This window comes from Phoca vitulina, unplaced genomic scaffold (assembly GCF_004348235.1).
Source record: "Phoca vitulina isolate PV1807 unplaced genomic scaffold, GSC_HSeal_1.0 scaffold2, whole genome shotgun sequence".
Lineage (NCBI taxonomy): Eukaryota > Metazoa > Chordata > Mammalia > Carnivora > Phocidae > Phoca > Phoca vitulina.
Window position 1 is genome coordinate 40850358 of NW_022589705.1, and position 24699 is coordinate 40875056.

At 33.7% G+C, this 24699-nt stretch overlaps 2 protein-coding genes across 2 annotated transcripts in view; one reads left to right on the forward strand and one right to left on the reverse strand.

Annotated features, from left to right (window-relative positions):
- Positions 1 to 1364: 1364 nt before the first annotated feature.
- On the reverse strand, positions 1365 to 8572 carry FPGT (fucose-1-phosphate guanylyltransferase). Its single transcript, XM_032426049.1, has 4 exons — positions 8408 to 8572; positions 6640 to 6807; positions 5390 to 5482; positions 1365 to 3557 (listed from the first exon to the last, which is right to left on the reverse strand). The coding sequence occupies exons 1-4, from the start codon at positions 8487 to 8489 to the stop codon at positions 2101 to 2103; spliced, it is 1800 nt and encodes a 599-aa protein (XP_032281940.1). The 5' UTR covers positions 8490 to 8572; the 3' UTR covers positions 1365 to 2100.
- Positions 8573 to 8637: 65 nt separating this feature from the next.
- LRRIQ3 (leucine rich repeats and IQ motif containing 3) overlaps positions 8638 to 24699 on the forward strand; it is a 196235-nt gene continuing 180173 nt past the window's right edge. Inside the window, exon 1 of the mRNA XM_032426072.1 lies at positions 8638 to 8804. The gene's annotated coding sequence lies outside the window, so the exon portion shown is untranslated. The remainder of the gene's footprint in view (positions 8805 to 24699) is intronic.

Here is a 24699-nt window from a genome sequence, read left to right on the forward strand (position 1 = left end):
ATGCATCTCAAGGCAAGAGAAAATGCCAAATTCTTTGGAACTGATAACATTTCAAAGCAACTAGAATCCATACATTGTGCAGAATTATGATTAAAACAGTGACCACCAATTTGTCAGAAACCTCCCATTGACTTTGAATAGAAGTCAACTATCTTCTAGAGGCATTTGATTACACTAAGACAAAAATGAAAATGAATTTTGCCAAACAGTAAAGCATCAGCATCAAAACTTATAGAACAGGTATCTGGTGTTGACAGTTTTCAGTCAATCCAGACAGCAGTGTGGTGGTGACACTCTTAGGACATACAGCTTTACCAATACCTTTGATAGCACAGAAGATGGTACTGGGTGGAAGCACATGGGTATCAACAACTCCTGAGCTGAAAAGTGTTTCAGAAGAGTCTGATTCTAAAAGAAAGCACTGTGCCATATTTTATTGGTATTTTTTTTTTTTTAGTGGAACATAAAATAATGGTAATTCTTAATAATCGATGGCACTTAGGTGAAATACAGCATTAAACATTTAATCAATGACAGACACATAATATCTTCTGAAAGCTCTGCAAGTAAATCAGTCAATGCTAAACAATAGCTATATCTTTAGTTTTTCCTTGGCAAGAACCTTAAAAGGAAAAAAAAAACAACAACAAAACAAAACACAGAAATAGCCTAATTGAAGGTTGCAGGCAAGCCACTTCTGGTTTACCAATTATTTTTATATTGACATGTTAGCACAGACTAGTTTTTATTTCAATTTATTCATGTTAAAACACAAAACTGACAAATCATTTCTCTAATTATTATTAGACTTTGACATAAAGACATTTCACATGCATGCTTACAGCAAAATAGGAACACATAACTTGAGATTCCAGCCAATTTTTATTTTCTTGAAGCTGTTTATCATCTGTAAATTTTCTCATTTTCTATCCTTCAGGCTCCTTCCTGCTACCTACCTTTGGTCAATTATTGCTTCTCAGTATCATCACCAGCACAAGGACAAAAAATATGAAATAGAGAGTAAAAGCAGTCCATCTGGTAATTTAATAGTTCTATTAAAGGGATTAAGAAAAGGATATAAATAATGTCCAAAATGAATTTACAGGATTATCAATGAATCTCAATTATTCCTACCATCTGCCCCACACAGATATTTGAGTTTTGTGTATGTGTATGCTTTTGTATGGACGGAACTTTAGGGAAAAATTTTAAGATATAGAAACACATGGGGGCGCCCAGGTGGCTCAGTTGTTAAGCATCTGCCTTGGCTCAGGTCATGATCCCAGGATCCTGGGATTGAGCCCCGCATTGGGGCTCCCTGCTCAGCGGGAAGCCTGCTTTTCCCTCTCCCACTCCCCCTGCTTGTGTTCCCTCTCTTGCTGTCTCTCTCCCTGCCAAATAAATAAATAAAATCTTAAAAAAGATATAGAAACATATGTCCAAGTTTATAAGGTAAAATAACACATATACACTTTTAGTTTTATTTTGGTAAGAGCAATAAATGAGACAGATTTTTATCATCAATTTCAGAGCTGTTTGCATCTAATTATTTATTAATTAGATAATCACAGTATTTTAGGAATTGATTTTATCAGAATTTGTGAGAGATGGATTTCTTTCCAAAAAAGTATTTCTACAGTATTCTTACAGTGCTCTGAAGACCTTGTAATATGCTATTTTTATCAGTTCATCAGAATAGGACTACTATGCTCAAAGAGAGAACTGCCAATAAACACTTAGAATAGTACTGAAACCAAAGCCCAAAAAGAAGATGGAAAAAACTCTAAAGGTATGTTTAGAAAATTATTCAAAACTACTATAGTACTATATGAACACAGCAGTGCTCCACAAATCCATCTTTAATAAAAAAGAAAATTAAAATAGTGCTACACATCAAAAAAATCCCTTTTCTGAGCTCACAGCCTTGAAATATTCTTTCACCAAAATGGATGATTTGTATTTTTGTGTTATTAATATTATGCTACAACAATTATGTTAACATAATTTTCATTGATTCACTTCAAAGAAACAAACAAAAATCTATAGAAAACTCTTCTTTTTGTAGTCTTGCTCAATCAAGAATGGCAAGGTGTAGGATATTTAAGATGTCTCTAAATCAGACTGTTTTGCATTTAAAGTAATTTCTAGAAAAATTTGCTCCCTGTAAGTTATCATGTCTTCTACATCTTTGTAGACAAGCATTTCTTCAATGGACAACAGTTTATAGTTATTCAGGCTGAATGCTGATTTGTTCTGTATAGCATTTAACATTTTTAGGGATATTGTAACTGAATCACTCAAAGAAGAACAAACTGGGAAAATACGAGCATTCCACAAACTCAAACATGTCTTGTTTCCAGAGAACAGTTCCTCTGTAACTTGCAGATTCCAAATATCTAAGCATGACAGGAAACAGACTCCAAAGAATTGAAGTAACTTTATATCTGACAATGTTTTAACGTTCTTTTTCAAGTTGTCTTGCACTCCATATGCCATAGTTGAATAGTTTAAGTGTCCATTCATCTTCAAGCTTAAGGAACACACAAAAGAATATGCAGGCAGGACAGCGGTTGCTATGATATGACAACCACTAATAATGCAGTTTTCCCCAACTGAAACATCGGGCCCCAATCTGGAATACTCCACAACTGAGCCAGTTGCCACAGAACATCCTGAATCCAGTATACTTTGAATGATACAGGATGTATTACCAGAGCATTCTGGTATTGCAGAAAAGATGCTAAAAGCTATGGACTGTAAGCCAAGCTCTGACTTCAAACTGCTATCTGAAGTAAAATGAAACAAATATTCTTCAGTTGTTCCAATGTGATAAAATTTGGAGTTATTAAGAACAACAACATTTAATGAGGTTCCTTTAAGAAGATGAAATATTCTCTGCCTTATGTCTATCAAATCTGCCTCTTCTTTAGTGACATTTGATGTGTTTCTGGTGTACTCCACAGTTGCTCCAGGTCCCAGAGCTTGCAGAAAGTCTCCATAGGCATCTATTTCACAGTTCAATGTGCCTATTTTCTCAAAAAAAGCGAGTAACTTTTTTGCTGACTTATGATCCATATAAAACAAGCTGTCTGTGTAGACATACTCAGAGTCTAACTTAAGAGAGGGAGTGTCACCCCTAGCAAAGTCCTGTTGAGAAATATTTCCAGGTCTACATACAGCATCAAACTGATGCATCTTTTCTATGCTGGGCTTATGAAGGAAACGATGGCAAGACCTGTATTCAAGGTCTCTATATTCTAAACCATTAAAAGGTTCTAAGACAAATACTCCATGTGTGGTACCAACAGTCAAACTCGAAGGATGAGCTAAAGCAGTAAAGCCAGGTTTGTCAAATCTAATAAACTCACATTCTCCAATACTATAAAGTTCAATATCATCTGCACAGGTAACCAGAATCCCAGGATTCATATGTGAGGGGAAATCAATGTACATGGCTAGTTTTAATTCCAACATCTGATAAATGGGGTTACCAAAAGGTAATGCAGTGAAAATTTTGCCCAGAGCACTTGCATTTGGAAGGCGTTGGCTGTAACCACCTATATAAAATTAAACAAAATAACTGTTTTAAAATGTTTATAAGTCTCTAAGATTTTAAAAACCCAGGGGCATCAGTCACAAGGCAAAATATCTCTAAAGATATTTAATATATATAATACAGTACTGTAAAACTCAGGAAAGAATAGTAAATTCCAGGTTACAAATTCAAGAGCAATTCTCCTGTAGTGATTTGATATAACGCAATGTTAGATTAGGAAAGAATTCTATTATATTTTAGAGGCTGTGAATTGTTTTGAATCAATTGTACAACCAGTAAAAAGAACCATGGGCTAAAAAATGATCTTATATCTATATTTTAAACAATAAATTGAAATTGCAACAATGTTTTAAATCCTACATTAAGAATCCACTTCATAGTAAGGAAAAAAGTCACAAAAAACTAAAATACCAATTCCAAAATATAATTATTAAAGAGTAATTTCCAGATGCAGTGTTTTTCCTCAAATTATTACATACACTCAAAGGAAGTAACGGTGCATTTACTAAAAAGCGTTTTAAAATTTATACTTGTTTTTAATTTAAACAGGCTTTTTCCCTCTGAGTCTTAAGACTTTTTAAAAATTCCTTGAAAAGCATGTTCTCTTAAGTACATTAAATAGCTTACATCATTTTTATGTAACTAATTATATTGAAAAGCAGCATTAGATAGTAGAAAGAGTCAGACAAAAACAGGTTCAAACTCTGGTTCACCACTTTTTAGTTGTTTATCTTTGGATTTACTCCAAATTAGCAAATGTAGAATACTTGCTTTATTGTGTTTTATGTAAAGCACCTGTACACAGTATGTTGTTCAATAAATGAGAGCTAGTACTTTCTACTTTTTTCCTTTTTCAAAGACTAGCCAACACTTAAGTGTAGCATTGTAAGAATTACCTTTTTTTAACTATGTATTTTCTTAGTGTCTAACTTAGTTTTTACTAAATTGGTAATAAATAATATTGGTTTTGGAATGAGCTATAAATTTGAATTTTTCTACTTTTTTAGAGTTAGTCTTAAAATCAGAACTTGGATGCTTTACTTGATACCGTCTTTATAAAGAATCATTGTTCTGTATATAAATCATAAGAAATAAAAAGTGCCTTGGAAGCCATGTCGATGAGTGGCTCTAAAACACCTGTCCCTGAACTGGTGCCAGTCCATAATAACATTTTTATCAGCTCCAGTACATACAGAAAAATAACAGAGGTTTGCATATAACCCAAATTTTCATCCAACTAAGTTTACTGAATTAAGAAAACTACCCTTTATTCTGAGATTATTTCTTTCCCACTTTTCTGCTTTAAAATGTTCTCCTCTAATTTTCCCTCTTACATACTTTCTCGTTCTCTCCATGTTTTGTCACCACCCTTTCTTTTGTTTTTAAACTCTTCTAAGGATTGTAAACTTTTGCCACTAATAATCAAATAAAAATTCATGGTAGAAGGTTTTGGCAAAAGTCTGGTAATCCCAGTGCTAAGTCAGCCTCTCCCCTACAATAATAATCCCTTTTCAAGCATTATCAAGAAATATTCATTATTTTGATGAGTTCTATTTTAGGAAAATAATTTTCTATATACATACTAAAAACAATATCCATGAAAAGTTGATGATGTATGTGATCTATAATTTTAAAGATACATTTGTGAAAAAACATTATGCTGCTTACAACTTTCAAATATCAAGAAAAGCATGAAATATTTGTTTTCAAAGCAGAGTAACTTCAAAGACAAAAATTAAAAAAAGGAGAAGGAAGTATTTGCAAGGTAGAAAAAAGTCCCTAAGGTATCAAAGGTAAAATGTAAATTAGTGAAAAGAAAATGTATAACTTTACCAGAATGAATTAATAGGATGGTAAAAGAATTCCATTTATCTCCATATAGCTTTTCTAAACATCGAAGGGCACAAAGTGTGGATCCTCCATTTCCTTAAAAATAAAAGTTAAAAAACACAATTAATTTCATAGAAACCTACTGAAAATTTGTAATTACGGTAAAATTAGGTGTTATAACTTCGAAGACAGGGCCTTTGGCTACAATTAACTAGGCAGAGAGCAAAGGTATGGGCAAAAGAATCACATTAAACACACGTTCCACAGCATTTAAATAAATAAACAATTAGCAATGAAACCCAGAGATCAGCACTTGGTAATCAATGATGAGCATTATAATTTCCTGAAAATAATAATAAAAATAAAGAAGTGATAAATTAGACAATTTGCAACACAAGAAGACAGTAAGCATACACATTCATTTGGAATTACAAACTGAAAAACCCATTAAAATAATTCTCTCACATGACAAAACCAAATATTTGAGTCAGATTTAAAAAGATCTTAAATATAACTACACTTACCAGTTACCTTGGGCAAGTTATTTAACTCTCTGTGACTCAGATTCTCATCTATATGATAGGAATCATAAAAGCACTGACTGTACCATTATGAGGATTAAAACACAGGTTAATTAGATCAATGCCAATGTCAGATATAGATACCCTGTATGGTATCAAGGGGCTTCAGCTTTAAGTATCACATAGAATGTGGCCCCCAGAAAAATAGCATGTATTTTTATTTGCAATGGAAGGTCAAAGGCAAAGTTGACTTAAACTGGGTTTTTAAAGTACGTATCTATAATACTCAGGCCATTAGATTGTGCTCTTTTGCTTTCTGCATTGTGGTTCCAAGAGGCCAAGTTTATGTGCGTATGTATTTTTTTTTTTTTTTTTTTGCTGATTTGCAATCTTCGTGTAAATTTCTGAACTATGGAGCTGGGAGGGACCTTAAGAGCCCTACCGATAAAGTCCGAAAGAATATTCACCATCTAAGTAAATTTATTAAAATTAATAAAATTATTTTAAATAACATTCTGCAAGTTTTTCATGGTAAGCACAATGTGTAAGAACAGAATGTTATGCCTTTTATCGTTCTTAAAAAAATTGTAAATTTACATTAAATTTTTAAAGTTTGGAAAGACTATCGAAAGAAAGATACAGAGCTCATAAATTGTGAGCCATAGGAAAGCTTTTCTTCAGTGATCATTATGCCCAGAACCTATGATTTAAATCTGACCATATAGAGAGTACCAATTTTGGCTCCAGCAGGATCAACAAAAACATGATATTGAACTCCAAGGGGTAGCTCCTTTTTTTTCAGCTTTTCTGACAGCTGTTGCTTATAAGCAAGTTCCTGTTTTTCATCAGCTGCTGTTATTGCAACAATGTCCCAGAATTCTCCAGCTGCCACAGGTTTGCCTACGTGGAAAAAGCAGGGAAACAAGTATCAGTAATCTCTAGCTGTTACAGGTTTACCTATTTGGAAAGGAAAAAAAAAAAGATTATCTTCCTAAATCTATCTTCTCAGAATTAGGGGATAATTAGTGCCTAGCTAGTATAATTCAAACTAGTTCTATTGAAAATTGTTCACAAATTTTGCATTTTTTCCTCTTTTAGATTACTTGTTCCTTTTATGGTTTACAGTTCATTTATTCACATATTCTGAAAGTTGTTACGTTTCTTAAGAGAAGTACTTTTGCCTTGCTAAAATTTACCTTGATTCTTAAATAACAAGAGACAAAAAGAGTATGAATCTTCAGCTGTGAAAATCAATTTTTATATATCAGGACCCACTTAGTGTTTGTTGGCTAAGTTCAATTCAACCCAAAGATCCATTCCTACAATGTTGCTGTTTTTTCAATTTAGGTACTTTATTTTTTATTACCTTAAGATAAGCCATGCATGGGTTAGCCTGGTGATGGGTATTAAAGAGGGTACATATTGAACGGAGCACTGGGTGTTATACGCAAACAATGAATTACGGGAGCACTGGGTGTTATATGCAAACAATGAATTATGGAACACTACATCAAAAACTAATGATGTAATGTATGGGGATTAACATAACACAATAAAATTAAAAAAAAAAAAGACAGGCTGAACTCAAAAAAAAAAAAAAAAGATGAGCCATGCAAGTTTACAAAGGCTTTGAAGTATGATCTAAAATTCTGGATAACAGAAAAGTTCCCAACTCCTTGATGAACTCATTAAAACAAACAAACAAAACACCACCAACAAAAAAACCAGATTGAATTTTTGGTAGACGTTCAAAACTCTTCTTTATTGGTAAACAAGATGAATAGGGATTCTTATTAGTTAGCAAACAGGATCTGTCAAAATCTAATAGTCCTGAACATCTTACTGTCTTCCAAGTATTATTTCCTGTATTTTTAATGCAGTAACTTCATCAAAAATATGACTAATTTTATTAGATAATTGTACAAGGAATGACAAATGGCAGTCTTTAATTTTTTTTTTTTGATACAAACTACCCCTTTTAAATTTTAACCTATAATTCCTTCATGTCTTGTTTTTTACTCAGTCTGCATTCACAGTATGGAACAAATTGGTGAAGTAGTAAGGGGATTGTAGAAGGCTAAAATCAGATATGTATTAGTCAAAGCACTTAGATCATTTAGATTTATTTTAAATAACTATGGTTAATGAGCTAACCAAATGCTTAACTTGGATTTATAGCTTCACTAGTCAGATTAATACTTTTTTTCTTCTTCCTTCCCTCTTATTTTATAATAATTATTATTTCCTTCTCTCTTATTTTAAACACATATATATGTTACTAGGAATAAAGTCAAAGAAATAAAGTAACAACATAACGTAAAGAAAGGACAGTGACAGAACCAAAAAAAAAAAATCAAGAGGAGTATTAACTACGGCAGGGCCTGTGTCCTAAACCCGAAGGTGAGAAGCAGACAGGAAGTGATAGTCCAGCAAATTTCCCGGAACGCAAAGCACCGTCCCTGTCCACTGCCGGGGATAGCTGGGGTTCCCTTTTTGCTACCTCTCAGCTCTGAAAACCTCCGCAATTTTCGCTGGGTGGCTTCTCGCAGAGCTACGCCTAAGGGTGCAACTGCAGCAGCCATAGCAACACCGTCCCCAAAACCAGCAAGAGGCCTTCCAAGTATCCGCCGCCGGGCACAGCACGCATGCGCCCCCGAATGTAACCCGTTCCTGGGTCCTGTTTCGCCTCTGTCCCGCCCTTTACGTGCGTCACTCACGTAACCACGCCCCCGAAGCTCCGGCCTGCCGGGAGAAAACCTTGCGGGACTGAGTCCAGAGTCTGGCCTCGTTTCCCTAGCAACCGACTCCGGAGCAGATGAACAGCGAGCGATTTGTCGGACTGTGCCGGGTGTGGGCCGTTTGTTCCTAACTCAAGGCCTTGTAGACCAGTTGACCCGGTGAGTGGTTCGGGTTGGGCGATAAAATTGCTAGAACTGACCCGCTAAGAAGACGAAACTACAACTTAGCTTCCAGCTTTCTCTCGAAAGGTGGTTCGTCCTTTCTAACTCGCGGTTTGTTTCAGCCAGGAGCAGTTCCCAAAGACCTCTTGACAGTTAATTCCTCCCCCAGGGTCGTCACCTAAAGACATCTGCTCCAAGCCTAGGTCCAGATATATAGTCTGAACATTCAAAATCTGTATTCTCTTCAGGAACCTTAGGTTTGTGGCTTCTTTGCCCTTGCAGTTCTTAGTAAGTGAGCCTCTCCACCCCTCAGTTTTGAGTTCACTTCAGAGGATTTTGTAAATTGTATATAATTCAGTCTGTGACTAGTCCCTTAACATTTGTGTTATTGGGTTTATTCACTGGCATTCTTTTATATATGCAGACTGATCAAACACTTTAAATAACATTACTGGGAATAAGTCAGACCTATTAGATGTATTTTTTGGTAGGTATCCCTAAGTATTTGTCTTCTAAAGCACAAGTTTATAATGAGTTTTACAGATTAATCTGTTCATCTTTACATATGTTATGAATCAGAATAATGACTTAGTGAAGGTCTCACAATCAGTAGTAGAGAAGACTTAAGCACTATTTTTCAATCCCAAACCCACAAATCATCTACCACACCATATATTTTGATTTATTTTAGATACCTGTCTTCATCAAACTCTTCATCAGTGCCATAGGCAGGCATTCAGGGCTCTAAAATACAAGTTCTTGCCATGAACTTAACTTATTATTTTTGTTTGTTTGTTTTTTTACTAAAGACTTGGCTCTGCATTTAATTCTGTATTTAAAGAGAAATCATTTGGGTAAAAAGGGAGATTAGTTTTTCATAGTTTCATCATTTAAAAGTTTTTTGTTGTTGTTAATAAAAACAAAACATTAAGAACACTTAGAAAATACAGAAGGCTTGAGTGAGGTGAGAGCAAAAGAGAGTGAGCAATACAGGTCAGAGAGGTGACAAAGGCTAAAGAAGGGATTTTGGTTTTTTGTCCTAAGTGAAACAAAGCCATTGCAGAGTTTTGATGTGACTTCCCTTATGTCTAAAAAGATCACTCAGAAATGTGCAAGTAGACTATAGTGGAGAGTGGGGCAAGGATAGAGTTGGTGGAGACTTGGCTGTGATAGTAACAGTCGGGATGCTGAGAAATTGACTAGATTCTGGACATACTTTTGAAGGCACAGTCAATACAATTTTGCTAATGGTATGACTATGGAATGTTAGAGAATGAGAGAAATCAAGATTGACCCCCTGAAGGACAGAATGGCCATCAGTTGAGATGGGAAAGGCTATGGATGGGGAATGTTGGTAGTAGGGGGAGTCCACAATTTTGGTTTTGGACATGTGGAATATATGGATGTATACAGATGTGTGTGTATGCACTACAAATGTAATGGAAGTTTGTGTGTGTGTATGTGTCTGTAGGCATTATACATATGAGTCCAGAGTTCATGAGTGAGGTCTGGGCTAGAGAGAGAACTTTAGGAATCCTCAGCATACAGATGGAGTTATTTTTATTTTATTTTTATTTTATTTTATTTTATTTTATTTTTGAAAGTTTTTATTTTAATTCCAGTTGGTTATCATATAGTGTAATATTAGATTCTGGTGTACATAAATGCAGTGATTCAACACTTCGTAGAGTACCTGGTGCTCATAACAAGTGCACTCCTTAATCCCCACCACCTATTTAACCCATCCCCCACCCACCTCCCCTCTGGTAACCATCAGTGTGTTCTCTATAGTTAAAAGTCTGTTTCTTGGTTTGCCTCTGTTCCTCCCCAACCCCCCCAATTTGCTCATTTGTTTTGTTTCTTAAATTCTACGTATGAGTGAAGTCATATGATAGTTGTCATTCTCTGACTGCCTTATTTCGCTTAGCATTATACTCTAGCTCTATCCACACCATTTCATTCTTTTTTTATGGCTGGGTAATATTCCATTGTGTGTACAAAATCTTCCCCACCCCCTCAGATCTAGGATTAGGATTTGGTTTAGGACCAGAATAATGGTTAGGGTTAGGGTTGGGGTTAGGGACGGTGCAAGTGTATGTGCCTACTATCCTGTGGTTCAGAGACCTCTCCAGAGGGATAACTTTAGGTTTAGAGTTATGGCTAGGGGTTAGATGGGGTTAATTTTAAACTACAAAACTAGATGAGATCCTAGGGGAAGAAAGGTTAATAAAGCTTATAAGCTCAAGAATTGTGCATACTAACAAGGTAAGCAATGAAAAAGTGACCAAATAAAGTTTTGGATAGTGATAAGAACAGTGAAGGGACTAAAACAGAGTGATGTAATAGACTCTATTATATAGAGTATTAAATACAGCATTTCTTGGACCTGGGAAGGATTGCCATAGAAATTGATACTATTTTTTCTGATATGATTATTCATGTAAAATGTGCTGGAAGTAAATATACCACATTATCAGCTATGGTTTTTGTTCTTCTTCCCTCTTTTCTGTTCTTCTCAAATGTTCATTAATATTAATTTTTAAGTAAAAATGAAAAAATATTGAATACTATGTGAGTGGAAGTAAATTTCCTTGGAAGTTGATTGTAGGGGGTAAAAAAGTCTAGGGATTTAAGTTTATGTTTAATATAATCATTTGCTAAATAGTTATAAGCTACAGTAACCAGAATAAAATATACCAACACAGCTAAGTAGTAAAATCATTAATTCTGTATAAGTAAAACATGATGGAAATGATGTATTTAATCATGGATTCCACATTTCAAAAGGAACATCAGACAAACTGAACTATAATAAATTGAAAAATGATATTCTGTAGAGGCATTTGGGCTTTTTTTTCTGTGGGTGGAGAGTAGAGAGTATCTGAAGAAGTTCCATAAAGAAGAGTGAGATAGATTTTTAAAAGAACTTTACAGAGGCATAATTTATATACAATTAACTTAACCTGTTGTAAGTGAACAATTTAATGATTTTTAGTAAGTTTACTGAGTTGTTCAACCACTACCCCAATAAGATGCATGTGCTTGTTTATAGGTAATGACAGGTTGCTTTTATTACTATGGATATAACCATGACTGTTGTGTGGAAGTTGTAGAGAAGCACATTAAATTTGTTTCCAAACATTTTTTTTTCCTTCTTCACAGGAAGACACTGAAGCCAAATGAAGAGGGTCCTAGAGCATGGACTATGATGCTCAGGGTGCTAGGGCTCTGATCTTTTCCATTTCTTGTGCTTTCTCTCTCTGTTCAACTACTGTTCCTCCTCCTACTCTTTCTGACATGTAGTGTAAGCAAAAACATCTTTTTATTGTTCCCTTCATTTGAATTTGTTTATTCAACTAGCTTGTTCTCAGCTTATTTCTTTAATATTTTTTTTTTCCTTGTTGAAGGAACCCTCACTCTTCTCACCCTTCTGGAGAGCCAAGGACAACTTTTTCCCTCTAACTTCTATTTGATGTCCTCCCTTAGTATTTTTTAAGACTTTATTTTTTAGAGTAGTTTTAGGGTCACAGCAAAATTAGAAGAAGGTACAGAGATTTCCAGTATATCCCCACATATACCCACATATGTATAGCCTACCTCATCAATATCCCCTGCCAAAGTGGTACACTTGTTATGGTTGATGAACCTACATTGACACTTCATAATCACCCAAAGTCCATAGTTTACCTTACATTTCATTCTTGGTGTTGTATATTCAATAAGTTTGGACAAAGTAAGATGACATGTATCACTCGTTAATAATATTGAGAATTTCACTGCCTAAAAATTTTCTGTGTTCTGCCTATTCATTCACCCCATGAACTCTGCAACCACTGATCTTTTTACTATCTCCGTATTTCTGTTTTTTCTATTATGTCATATAGTTAGAATCCTTCACTATGTAGCCTTGGTCTCTTTCACTTAGTAATATGCATTTAAAGTACACCATGTCTTTTCATAGCTTGATAACCTATTTCTTTTTAGTGGAGTAATAGTCCATTGTCTGAATATGCCACACTTTATCCAGTCACCTACTGAAAGGACATCTTGGTTGCTCCCAAATTTTGACAATTATGAGTGAAGTTGTTATGAACATCCATGTGCAGGTTTTTCTGTAGAAATAAGTATTCAACTCCTTTGGATAAATACCAACAAGTGCAATTACTGGATCTGATGATAAGGTATATTTAGTTTTATAAGATACAGCCAAACCATCTTCCAAACTTGCTGTACTATTTTGCATTCCTCCCAGCAACGAATGATAGTTTCTTTTGTTCCTCGTCCTTGCCACAGTTGGTAGTGTCCATGTTCAGGATTTTGGTCATTCTAATAGGTGTGTAATGATACCTGATTGTTGTTTTAATATGCCACCTGTATGTCTTCTTTGGTGAAGTTTCTGTTAAGGTCTTTGGCCCATTTTTTAATCTGGTTGTTCATTTCCATATTGTTCCATAGTTTTAAGTGCTCTTTGTATATTTTGGATAAAAGTCTTTTTTCAGATTTGTCTTTTGTAAATATTTTCTCCCAGTCTGTGGCTTGTTTTCTCATTCATTTGACATTACTTTTGCAAATTACATGTCTTTAATTTTAATGAAGTATAGGTTATAAAATATTTCTTTCATGGGTTATGATTTTTTTATTATTATACCTAAGGTCACCTAGATTTTCTTCTAGGAGTTTTAAAGTTTTGTGTTTTAATTTGGATCATTGATCCACTTTGAATTAATTTTTCTGAAGGTGTAAAGTGTATGTCTAGATTCATGTTTTTTTTGTTTGTTTTTGCCTGTGGATGTCCAATTTTTTCAGCACCATTTGTTGAAAGTATTGTATTGTGTTCTTTGTCAAAGATCAGTTGACTATATTTCTATTTATGGACTCTATCCTGTTCCAATGATCTGTCTGTTGTTTTGATAATGCTACACAGTCTTGACAACTATAGCTTTATAGTAAGTCTTAAAGGCTGGTAGTGTCATGCCTCCAACTTTGTTCTTCTTCAATAGTGTGTTAGATATTGTGGGTTTTTTCCTCTTTTATCAACTTTAAAATCAGTTTGTTGATAGTGATAAAATAATTTGCTGAGATTTTGATGAGATTGCACTGAATTTATAGAGCAAGTTGGGAGGAACTGACATCTTGATATTGAGTCTTCCTATCCAGGCTATCAATGCACATGAAGTCTCTCTCCATTTATTTAGTTTTTTGATTTTGCTCATCAGCAGTTTGTTGTTTTCCTTCTATAGATCTTGTACATATTTTGTTACATTTATACCTAAATATTTCATTTTGGGAGGTGCTAATGTAAACACTATTGTGTTTTAGCTTGTTCATTGCTGGTATATAGGAAAATGTTTGGCTTTTGTGTATGAACCTTGTGTCTGCAACCTGTTATAATCACTTATTTGTTCCAGGGTTTAGTGGGGGTTTTTTGTTTGTTTTGTTTTTTATTGATTCTTTTGGATTTTCTTTTTTAAAATATTTTATTTATTTATTTGAGGAGAAAGTGAGAGAATGAGCATGAGTGGGGTGGGGTAGGGACAGAGGAAGAGGGAGAAGCCGACTCTCCACTGAGTAGGGAGCTGGGCTTTGATACTAGGATCCTGAGATCATGACCTGAGCCTAAGGCAGATGCTTAACCGACTGAGCCACTCAGGTGCCCTCTTTTGGATTTTCTATGTAGATGATCATGACATCTGTGAACAAACACAGTTTTATTTCCTCCTTCCCAATCTGTATATATTTTTAAATTTCCTTGCCCTGGCTAAGACTTTCAGTAGGATGTTAAAAAGCAGTGATGAGTTGGGACATCCTTGCGTTGGACCTGATCTTAGTGGGGAAGCTTCTAATTTCTTACCATTAAGTGTGATGTTAGCTACAGAATTTTTATAGATACTTTTATCAAGTTGAAGAAGTTCTCTATTCCTAGATTACTGAGAATTTTTGTCATGAATAGAGTTGGATTTGATCAAATGAATTTTCTGTATCTATTGAAATGATCATGTGATTTTTCTTTTTTTTAGCCTGTTAATGTGATGGATTACACTAATTGGTTTGTGAATGTTGAACCAGACTTGCATACCTGGGAAAAATCCCACTTGGTAGATTCTTTTTATCCATTGTTGGATTCAATTTACTAAATTTTTTTTTCAGGATTTTTGCATCTGTTTTCAGGAGAAACATTGGTCTGTTCTTTTCCTTTCTTGTAATGTCTTTGGCCATAGTGTTAGGATAAAGCTGGTCTCATAGAATGAGTTAGGTTTTGCTTCTATCTTCTGAAAGGGATTGTAGGGAATTGGTATAATTTCTCCTGTAAGTTTTGGTAGCATTCCTCAGTGAACTCGTATGGGTCTGGTGCTTTCTATTTTGAAAGATTATTAGTTATTGACTCAATTTCTTTATAAATATCTGTCTATTCAGATTGTCTATTGGTTCTTGTGTGAATCTTGGCAGATTGTGTCTTTCAAGGAATTGGTCCATTTCCTCTAGGATATCAAACTTTTGTGCATGGAACTGTTCATAGTATTTCTTTATTATACTTCTAAAGTCCATGGGACTGTAGTATTGTCCTCTCTTTAATTTCTGATATTAATAATTTGTGTTCTCTCTTTTTTCTTTGCCTGGCTAGCGGTTTATCAATATTGATCTTTCCAAAGAACTGGCTTTTGGTTTTATGGATTTTCTGTATTGATTTTCTGTTTTCAATTTCATTGATTTCTCCTGTAATTTTTATTATTTCTTTACTTATGCTTACTTTGGATTTGATTTGCTCTTTTTTTTTCTAGTTTCCTAAGGTGGAGGTTTAGAGTATTGCTTTTAGATTTTTCTTCTTTTATGATATATGCACTCAATGCTGTAAATTTCCCTCTAAGCACTGCTTTTGCTACATCCCACAAATTTTGATAAGTTGTATTTTTATTTTCATTTAGTTCAAAATATTTTTAAATTTCTCTTGAGATCTTTGGCCCATGTGTTACTTAGAAATGTGTTGTTTAATATCCACATATTTGGGGGTATTCCAGCTATCTTTGTTATTGATGTGTAGTTTAATTCTGTTGTGATCCAGGGCAGACGTTGTGTAATTTCTGTTCTTTTAAATCTGTTAAGTTGTATTTTAGGCCCAGACTGTGGCCTATCTTGGTAAATATTTATATGAGCTTTTGATGAATATACATTCAGTGGTTGTTGGATAAAGTAGTCTGTAGATGTCAATTATATCCTGTTGATTGATGGTGTTGTTGTGTTTAACTATGTTCTTACTGATTTTCTGTCTGTTAGATCTGTTCATTTTCTGATAGTGGGGTTGAAGTCTCCAACAGTGATAGTGGATTCATCTGTTTCTTGCAATTCTATCAGTTTTGCTTCACTTCTCTTAGGTGCGTAAACTTTATCAGTTGGTATGTTTTTTTGGAGAAATGACCCTATTCTTATTATGTAATGCCGTTTTTTTTTTTTTTTTTTTGACAGGGAAAGAAAGAGAAAGAGTGAGCCCAAGTAGGGGGTAGTGGGAGAGGGAGAAGCAGGCTCCCTCATGCACAGGGAGCCTGATGTGGGGCTCCATTCCAGGACCCTGGGATCAGGACCTGAGCTGAAGGCAGGTGTTTAACCAACTGAGCCACCAGGTGTCCCTGTTATGCCATTCTTTATCCTGATAACTTCTCTTGCTTTGGACTGCTCTGTTTAAAGTTAATACAGCTACTCCTGCTTTCTTTTGATTGGTGTCTGCATGTTATATCTTTCTCTATCACTTTATATGTCTTTACCTTTAAAGTGGGTTTCTTGTGGACAACATATAATTGGATTTTTTTTTAATATCATCTGATAATCTCTCTTAATTGGTTCATTTGGACCTTGACATTCGTAATGATTATTGATATATTTGGATTAATATTTGCGATATCCATTGTTGTTTTGTATTTGTTGCCATTATTCTTTGTTTTTATTTTCTGTCTTTCACTCTTTTTATGTCTTTTGTGGTTTTAAACGAGCATTGTATATGATTCCATTTTCTTTCCTTTCATAGCATTTTTTTTTTTTAAATTTTACTTATTTATTTGACAGAGAAAGACACACGGAGAGAGGGAACACAAGCAGGGGGAGTGGGAGAGGGAGAAGCAGGCTTCCCGCCAAGCAGGGAGCCTGATGCGGGACTGGATCCCAGGACCCTGGGATCATGACCTGAGCAGAAGGTAGACGCTTAATGACTGAGCCACCCAGGCACCCCTCCTTTCATAGCATATTGGTTATGGTTCTTATTTTACCATTTTTAGTTGGTTGCTGAAAAGTTTGCAATACTCATTTATAACTAATTCAGTTCCATTTTCAAATAACACTCTACCCCTTCCCAGGTAGTGTAAGTATAATTAGAAAATTAGAAAATTTTATTATAATTATAATAAAATTATAATTAGAGAGTAAACCTAATTCTTTTTTTCTGTGTCTTATATATTTGGTGCTTTAATTTCACTTATATGTAAACATTCATGTATGTATGACATATGCATAAACTTAGATAATTGCTTATATCATTTGCTATTACTATTTTGACAAACTTTTATGTGTTAGATCAATTAAGAATAAGAAAAATAAAAAAATTTTATTTTATGTACACTATTTCTTTCCCAGTGATCTTCCTTGCTTTCTATAGATCTGAGTTTCTGAACTATATTATATTGCTTTTCTCTAAAGAACTTCTTTTAACATTTCTTGTAAGGTAGGTCTACTGGCAACAAATTTCCTCAATGTTTGTCTATGAAAGTGTTTCTCCTTCATTTTGAAAGATAATTTCACAGGGTACAGAATTCTAGGTTGGTGGGTTTTCCTTTTTCTCTCAGTACTTTAAATATTTTATTCCATTCTCTTCTTGCTTACATGATTTCTTAAGAGGTGTTGATTTCTGGGGTGCCTGGGTGGCTCAGTTGTTAAGCTTCTGCCTTCAGCTCAGGTCATGATCCCAGGGTTCTGGGATCGAGCCCCACATCGGGCTCCCTGCTCAGCGGGAGGCCTGCTTCTCCCTCTCCCACTCCCCTGGCTTGTGTTCCCTCTCTCACTGTGTCTCTCTCTGTCAAATAAATAAAATAAATAAATAAATCTTTTAAAAAAAAAAAAAAGAGGTGTTGATTTCTATGCAGATATTTTTCTAGATTTTTTAAATTAGTTTTTATTGTTTTATATCCATCTTCTGGCTCATCACCCTTTAGTTTTTTCAAGCTTATAGTTTTACAGTCGACAAGCATGGAATAAAATTAAAGTTGAAAACTGGTGTTTTCACAAAAGCTTTTTAAAAATTTTTGAACAGAAATATACAGCCTTCTAAATTTTAGAAAGCGAATACATGTAAAGGACAGAAATTAAGATGTCTTGATTACAAGTGCATCTTTGATTCATTGTTCCAAATGACTTTTTATGTTATGTGAAATATGTGGACTATACCATCAAAATGTAATGTTTTAAGGAATCAGTGTTTTTTATATAAACTTACAAACCAACTAGATTCCATTTTCATTTGCCAGGAGATATATAGTATTCTAATTGTTTATTAGAACGCTTCTCCTTAATTTTTAAAGTGCATTTTTTGTGTGATGTAAAATCATGATAAGTCTTCATCAAAACAGTATTGACTCAATGAATTATTTGACCAAATAAAAAGTATTTCTTAAAAAAATAATTGCAGTGTTTATGATGGGCTTAAATATACTGCAGATATTCTAAACTAAAAGTAGTTTGCAACCACAATAGATATAAAATATTCCTAGTTATATTTCCTACAGTTAGATTTTTGAAAAATAAACCTTTATTTTCCCCCTTTTTTCATGATTTTATTTCATTTGCAGAATCTTAGCAAAGTTTGTGGTAATTCTGGAGTCTAGTGTCCAGAATTCAACCTACGTAATAATGCCATAACTAATGCTTACAAAATAAGTTACTATAACATAGATCACCAAACCAAATATTAAATTTTAATATACTCTTTACTTAAAATAATAATGTACTTGTATACCTGTCATCTAAAATTCCAGTGACTGAGTGTGATGCCCAGAGGTCAATGACACAGTTAGCAAAACATTTTTTTGAAAATATCTTAAAAATATTTGTTAAATATCCATTTGAAAAGGAATTAAACATACAGAACGTTTACTTTTCAATATTTAATTTAGATATTCATTAATTATAACCTCATTTAGTTACCCTTCATGTGTTTGCCACCGATTTTTTTAAATGAAAAACGTTGAGAATAAAGATGAGACTTATAGTTGATGTACATTATAGTTTATAAAGACATGGTTTTTATAGTGTGATTAAAAATAAATTATAATTTTAAAATCAGTACTTTAGTCGATACAAACTAGGTTTACTGACAATGATACTGATTTCTTTTGAACTACAGGACTTTTTTGAAATTGCAGTTGGAGTCCTGATGCTTTATGTAATGTGTTGCTATACTTAAATTTGCCTTTTGAACATTATATTATTATTTGAACTTGATGATACACACATTTATATGTGTATTTTACAAAGTAATTGTAAAATTATCAAAAACCTAAAAGGAACAAAAGTGCCTGGATTCCTCTTTAATTGTCATATTTAAAATTGGCAGTACTTGGTACACAGGCTTTTAAGTATGTATACTGAAAACCAATTGCAGTGGTTTTCAGCTTCCCTTGGTGGTGTAATCATCTGGCCCCATAGCTGCAGCGATAAGATTCAAGAGGTAGACTAATGGGGCCTGATGATTTGTGTTATTCTAGTTATACTGGTGTGCAATAAAGAATAAGAAATAAAATTAAATGTTGCATGAGAATCTTCCAACGGGGCTACGTGAGAGACTATTTAATTGAATAGTTCGAATAACTGAAAAATACCTTATATTCTGAATGTAGAATGCTAGTTCTTAAAAAAATGGAAATATAGTGTAGTACATTTAATCTTATAACTTACTATATATTAATCTTTCCTTTGGATAGCAATAACTTGATCTCATATAGTAGTGTTCTACCCTAGAATGTTTTTTAATATTAAGGTTGTTTATATGTTGGCAAATAAATACTATCAATGGAGATGAATATTGATGCAATAGAGAACACAAATATAAATGATCCTACTTTAATATGAGAAAGACTGATTTTAAGATTATTTTAAAATTCATATCACCAGGTAAAAAAAATCAGTTGAGAATGGCTTAAAAATTAAACTCTATAACACAGATTGGGGCACCTGGGTGGCTCAGTCCTTAAGTGTCTGCCTTCGGCTCAGGTCATGATCCTGGGGTCCTGGGATCAAGCCCAGCATAGGGCTCCCTGCTCCGCGGGGAGCCTGCTTCTCCCTCTCCCACTCCCCCTGCTTGTGTTCCCTCTCTTTCTGTGTCTCTCTCTGTCAAATAAATAAATCTTTAAAAAAAACCAACAACCAGAGATCAGTTAATAGTAACCAAAAATATGTTTGCAGGCACCTGGGATGAGATTCAGTATTTAAGCATTTCATTAACTCTGAATGACCTAGCAGATAAGGAAGAAATATATTTTGTAGGAACCACAGAGTTTTTGGAGACACTTTTTTCCCCTCTCACTTAAGACCTGAAAAGCAAGTAAAGAGTTGGTTGTTTTTCATTGTAAAAGACCCTTCATATGATCTGGTTAAAGTTAACATTTATAGAATTTCTAGATATTTATAGAGAGTTATGGGATGAGATAATGACAAAATTCTCCCATCCCCAAATATTTGAGAATATAATCAAGGATTATAATAATTTTTTATAAATGTACTTACTGAAAATATATTTATTACTGATTTATTTTTCTTCTGCCTACTTTGGATTTGATTTGCTCTTCTTGATTTAGTTTCCCAAGATGGAAACTTAAATTATTGATTTTATATCTTCTTTTCTAATATGTGAATTTAATGCTGTAGATTACTCTCTAAGCACTGCTTTCACTGCAACCCACAAATTTTGATAAGGTGCATTTTCATTTAGCTTAAAATATTTTTAAATTTATCTTTGAGCTATATGTTATTTAGAAATACATTGTTTAATCTCCCTGTATTTTGATATTTTCCAGCTATCTTTCTTTTATTGATATCTAGTTTAATTCCACTGTGTTCTGAGACAGACATTGTATGCTTTCTGTTCTTTTAAATTTGTTAAGGTATGTTTTATGGCCGAGATTATGTTCTATCTTGGCAAATATTCCATGTAAATTTGAGAAGAATGTATAATCTTCTATTGTTGGATGAAGTAGTAGTGTCAATTATCCAGTTGATGAATGGTATTGTGGACTTCAACTGTGTCCTTACTGATTTTCTGCCTGCTGGATCTATCTATTTCTGATAGAGGGATGTTGAAGTTTCTAAATCCAATAGTGGATTCATCTGTGTCTCCTTTTCATTTCTTTCAGTTTTGCCTCAGGTGTTAATGCTGTTTTTAGACACATGCACAATAAGGATTGTTATGTCTTCTTATAGAATTGTCTCTTTATCATTTTGTAATACCCCACTTTATGCCTGATAATTTTCCTTGCTTTGAAATCTGCTCTGTCTGAACTATTAAAGCTTCTCTAGCTTTCTTTTGATTAGTGTTAGCACGGTATATCTTTCTCCATTACTTAACTTTTTTTTTTTACCTTCTTTAATGTGTGCCACAGAAGAATGAATATTTTTAATTGAAAATTAATTCACGTACCATAAAACTCACCCCTTTAAACTGTACAATTCAGTGAAAATATTTCTTTTTTTTAGTGAAAAATATTTCTAAACAAAAACAATGACTTAGTTATTTATCAACAGCTTTTCATGTTGTTAACTATTCTACAATATCAGTTTTAATGCTTTCATAGTATTCTATTGACTATATTAAATAGTTAATTACACTTTAAGATATTAAGGATTTTTTGGTATTAAATGATATCTATATACACTTTTTTTCATATCCATCATTTTTATTATACTTTTTAATTGGGGTATAATTGACATAATATCATATTTGCTCCAGATATACAACATAATGATTAGTATTTGTATATATTGTGAAATGATCAGCACAGTAAGTCTAGTTAACATCCCTCACCATGTGTAGTTACAAAAATTATTTTTCATGTGATGAGAACTTTTAAGATGTACTCTCTAGCAACTCTCAAATATGCAATACAATATTATTAACCAAAGGCATCAGGCTGTGCATTACCTCCTCATGACCTATTTATTTTATAACTGAAAATTGGTACTGTTTGACCCCTTGTCCTCTTTTGCCAACCCCTACCCCTGCCTCTCTGTACCACCAATCTGTTTGTATCTATGAGCTTGATTTTTTTTTGTTTTGTTTTTGTCTTCGAATTCCACATATGAGTGAGATCATTCAGCATTTGTCTTTCTTTGTCTGATTTATTTCACTTGGTGTAATGCCCTCAGGGTCCATCTATGTTGTTGCAAATAGCAGGATTTCATTCTTTCTTATGGCTGAATAATGTTCCATTTTATGTATATACCACATTTTCTTTATCCATTTATCTGTCAGTGGATACTTAGACTACTTACATGTCTTGGCTATTGTAAATGATGCTAGAATGAATATGAGGGGTACATATATTTTTTTGAGTCAGTGTTTTCCTTGTCTTCAGATAAATATTGAGAAGTAGATTGTTGCATCATATGGTAGTTTTATTTTTATTTTTCTGAGGAACCTCCATACTGTTTTCCACAGTGATTGTACCAATTTACATTCCCATTAACAGTGCATAAGGGTTCCCTTTCCTCCACATCCTTGCAAGCACTTGTTATTTCCTGTCCTTTGGACAATGGCCATTCTAGCACGTGTGACGTTATATCTCATTGTATTTTTTTTTTTTTTTTTTGAAACAGTTTATTGAAATTTATTGTGAAATGTCGTGGCTGTCTACACTGGCTAACTCATAAGAAGAAACTCATTTCAGAAATTCCTGGATTCAGCCTATTCTGATTCATTGTGTGTTTGATTTGTATTTCTTTGATGATTATTGATAGTGAGCATCTCTTCATGTACCATATTGGCCATCTGGATGTCTTCTTTAGGAAATGTCTATTCAGATTCACTGCCCGTTTTTTAATTGGATTTTATTTTGGTATTGAGTTTATGAGTTCTTTATATATTTTGGATATTATCCCCTTATTACATATATGATTTGCAAATATTTTCTTCCATTCAGTAGCTTGTATTTTCTTTAGTTTGATGTATTTTTACCTGATGTATTTTTGCTTTTGCGTCCTTTGCTTTTTGTGTCAAAACCAAAAATCACCACCAAGGCTCTTGTAAAGAGTGTATCCTCTATGTTTTCTTTTAGGAGTTTTAGGTTTTAAGTTCAAGTCTTTAATCTATTTTGAGTTAATTTTTGTGTATAGTATAAGATAGTGGTCCAGTTTTATTCTTTTGCATGTTACTGTCCAGTTTTCCCAACACAATTTATTGAGGAAACTTTCCTTTCCCTGTTGTATATTCTTGGCTCTTATGTTATAAATCAATTGACCATCTATGTGTGGGTTTATTTCTGGTCTCTCTATTCTGTTGCATTTAACTACATTTTTTTATGCCAATGCCATACTGTTTGATTACTATAGCTTTGTAATGCAGTTTTAAATTAAGGAGCATAATGCCTCCAGCTTTGCTCTTTCTCAAGATTGCTTTGGCTATTTAGGGTTTTTGTGGTTTTATACAAATTTAGGATTGTTTGTTATATTTCTGTAAAAAATGCCATTGGAAATTAGCTAGGAATTGCACTGCATATGTAGATTGTTTTGGGTAGTATGGGAATTTAACAATGTTAATTCTTCCATTTCATGAGCATGGAATAGCTTTCCATTTATTTGTCTCTTCTTCAATTTAATTAATTAATTAATTAATTTCAGTGTATGGGTCTTTTCCTTCCATTGCTAAATTATTCCTAGGTATTTCATTCTTTTTGACACAATTGTAAATAAGGCTGTTTTATTAAATTCTCTTTCTGATAGTTGATTATTAGTGTAGAGGAACACAATAGATTTTTGTTGGTTTTGTTTCCGGCAACTATACTGAATTCCTTTATTCAGAGAGTTTTTTTTTGTGTGTGTGTGTTGGGTCTCTAGGGTTTTCTGTATATAATATGTTATCTGCAAATAGTGACAGGTTTACTTCTTCTTTCCAATTCAGATGCTTTTTATTTCTTTTTCTTGCCTAATTGCTCTCTGGACTTCTGATACTATGTTGAGAGTGGGCATCCTTGTCTTATTCCTGATCTTAGAGGAAAAGCTTTAGCTTTTACTGTTGTGAATGATGTTATCTGTGGGTTTGTCATATGTGGCCTTTATTATGTTGTTATTTTCCGTCTGTACCCTTTGTTGAAATACTCAGTTTATCATAAATGAATGTTGAATTTTGTCAGGTGCTTTTGCTGTAGCTGTCAAGATGATCATACGATTTTTATCGTTCATTTTGTTAATGTGGTGTATTGAATTGTGGATTTTGATCTATCCTTTATTCTCAGGCATAAATCCCACTTCATTATGGTGTATGATCCTTTTAATGCATTGTTGAACTTGATTTGCTTATATCTTTAGAGGATTTTTGCATCTGTGTTCATCAGGGATACTGGTCTATGACTGTTTTTTTGTAGTGTCCTTTTTTTTTTTTTTTTAAAGATTTTATTTATTTGAGAGAGAGAGAGAGCACATGAGAGGGGGGAGGGTCAGAGGGAGAAGCAGACTCCCTGCTGAGCAGGGAGCCCGATGTGGGACTCGATCCAGGGACTCCAGGATCATGACCTGAGCCGAAGGCAGTCGCTTAACCAACTGAGCCAACCAGGAACCCTGTAGTGTCCTTTTCTAATTTTGGTATCAGGATAATGCTTACCACATAATATGAGTTTGGAAATGTTTTCTCCTCTCCTTTTTTAGAAGA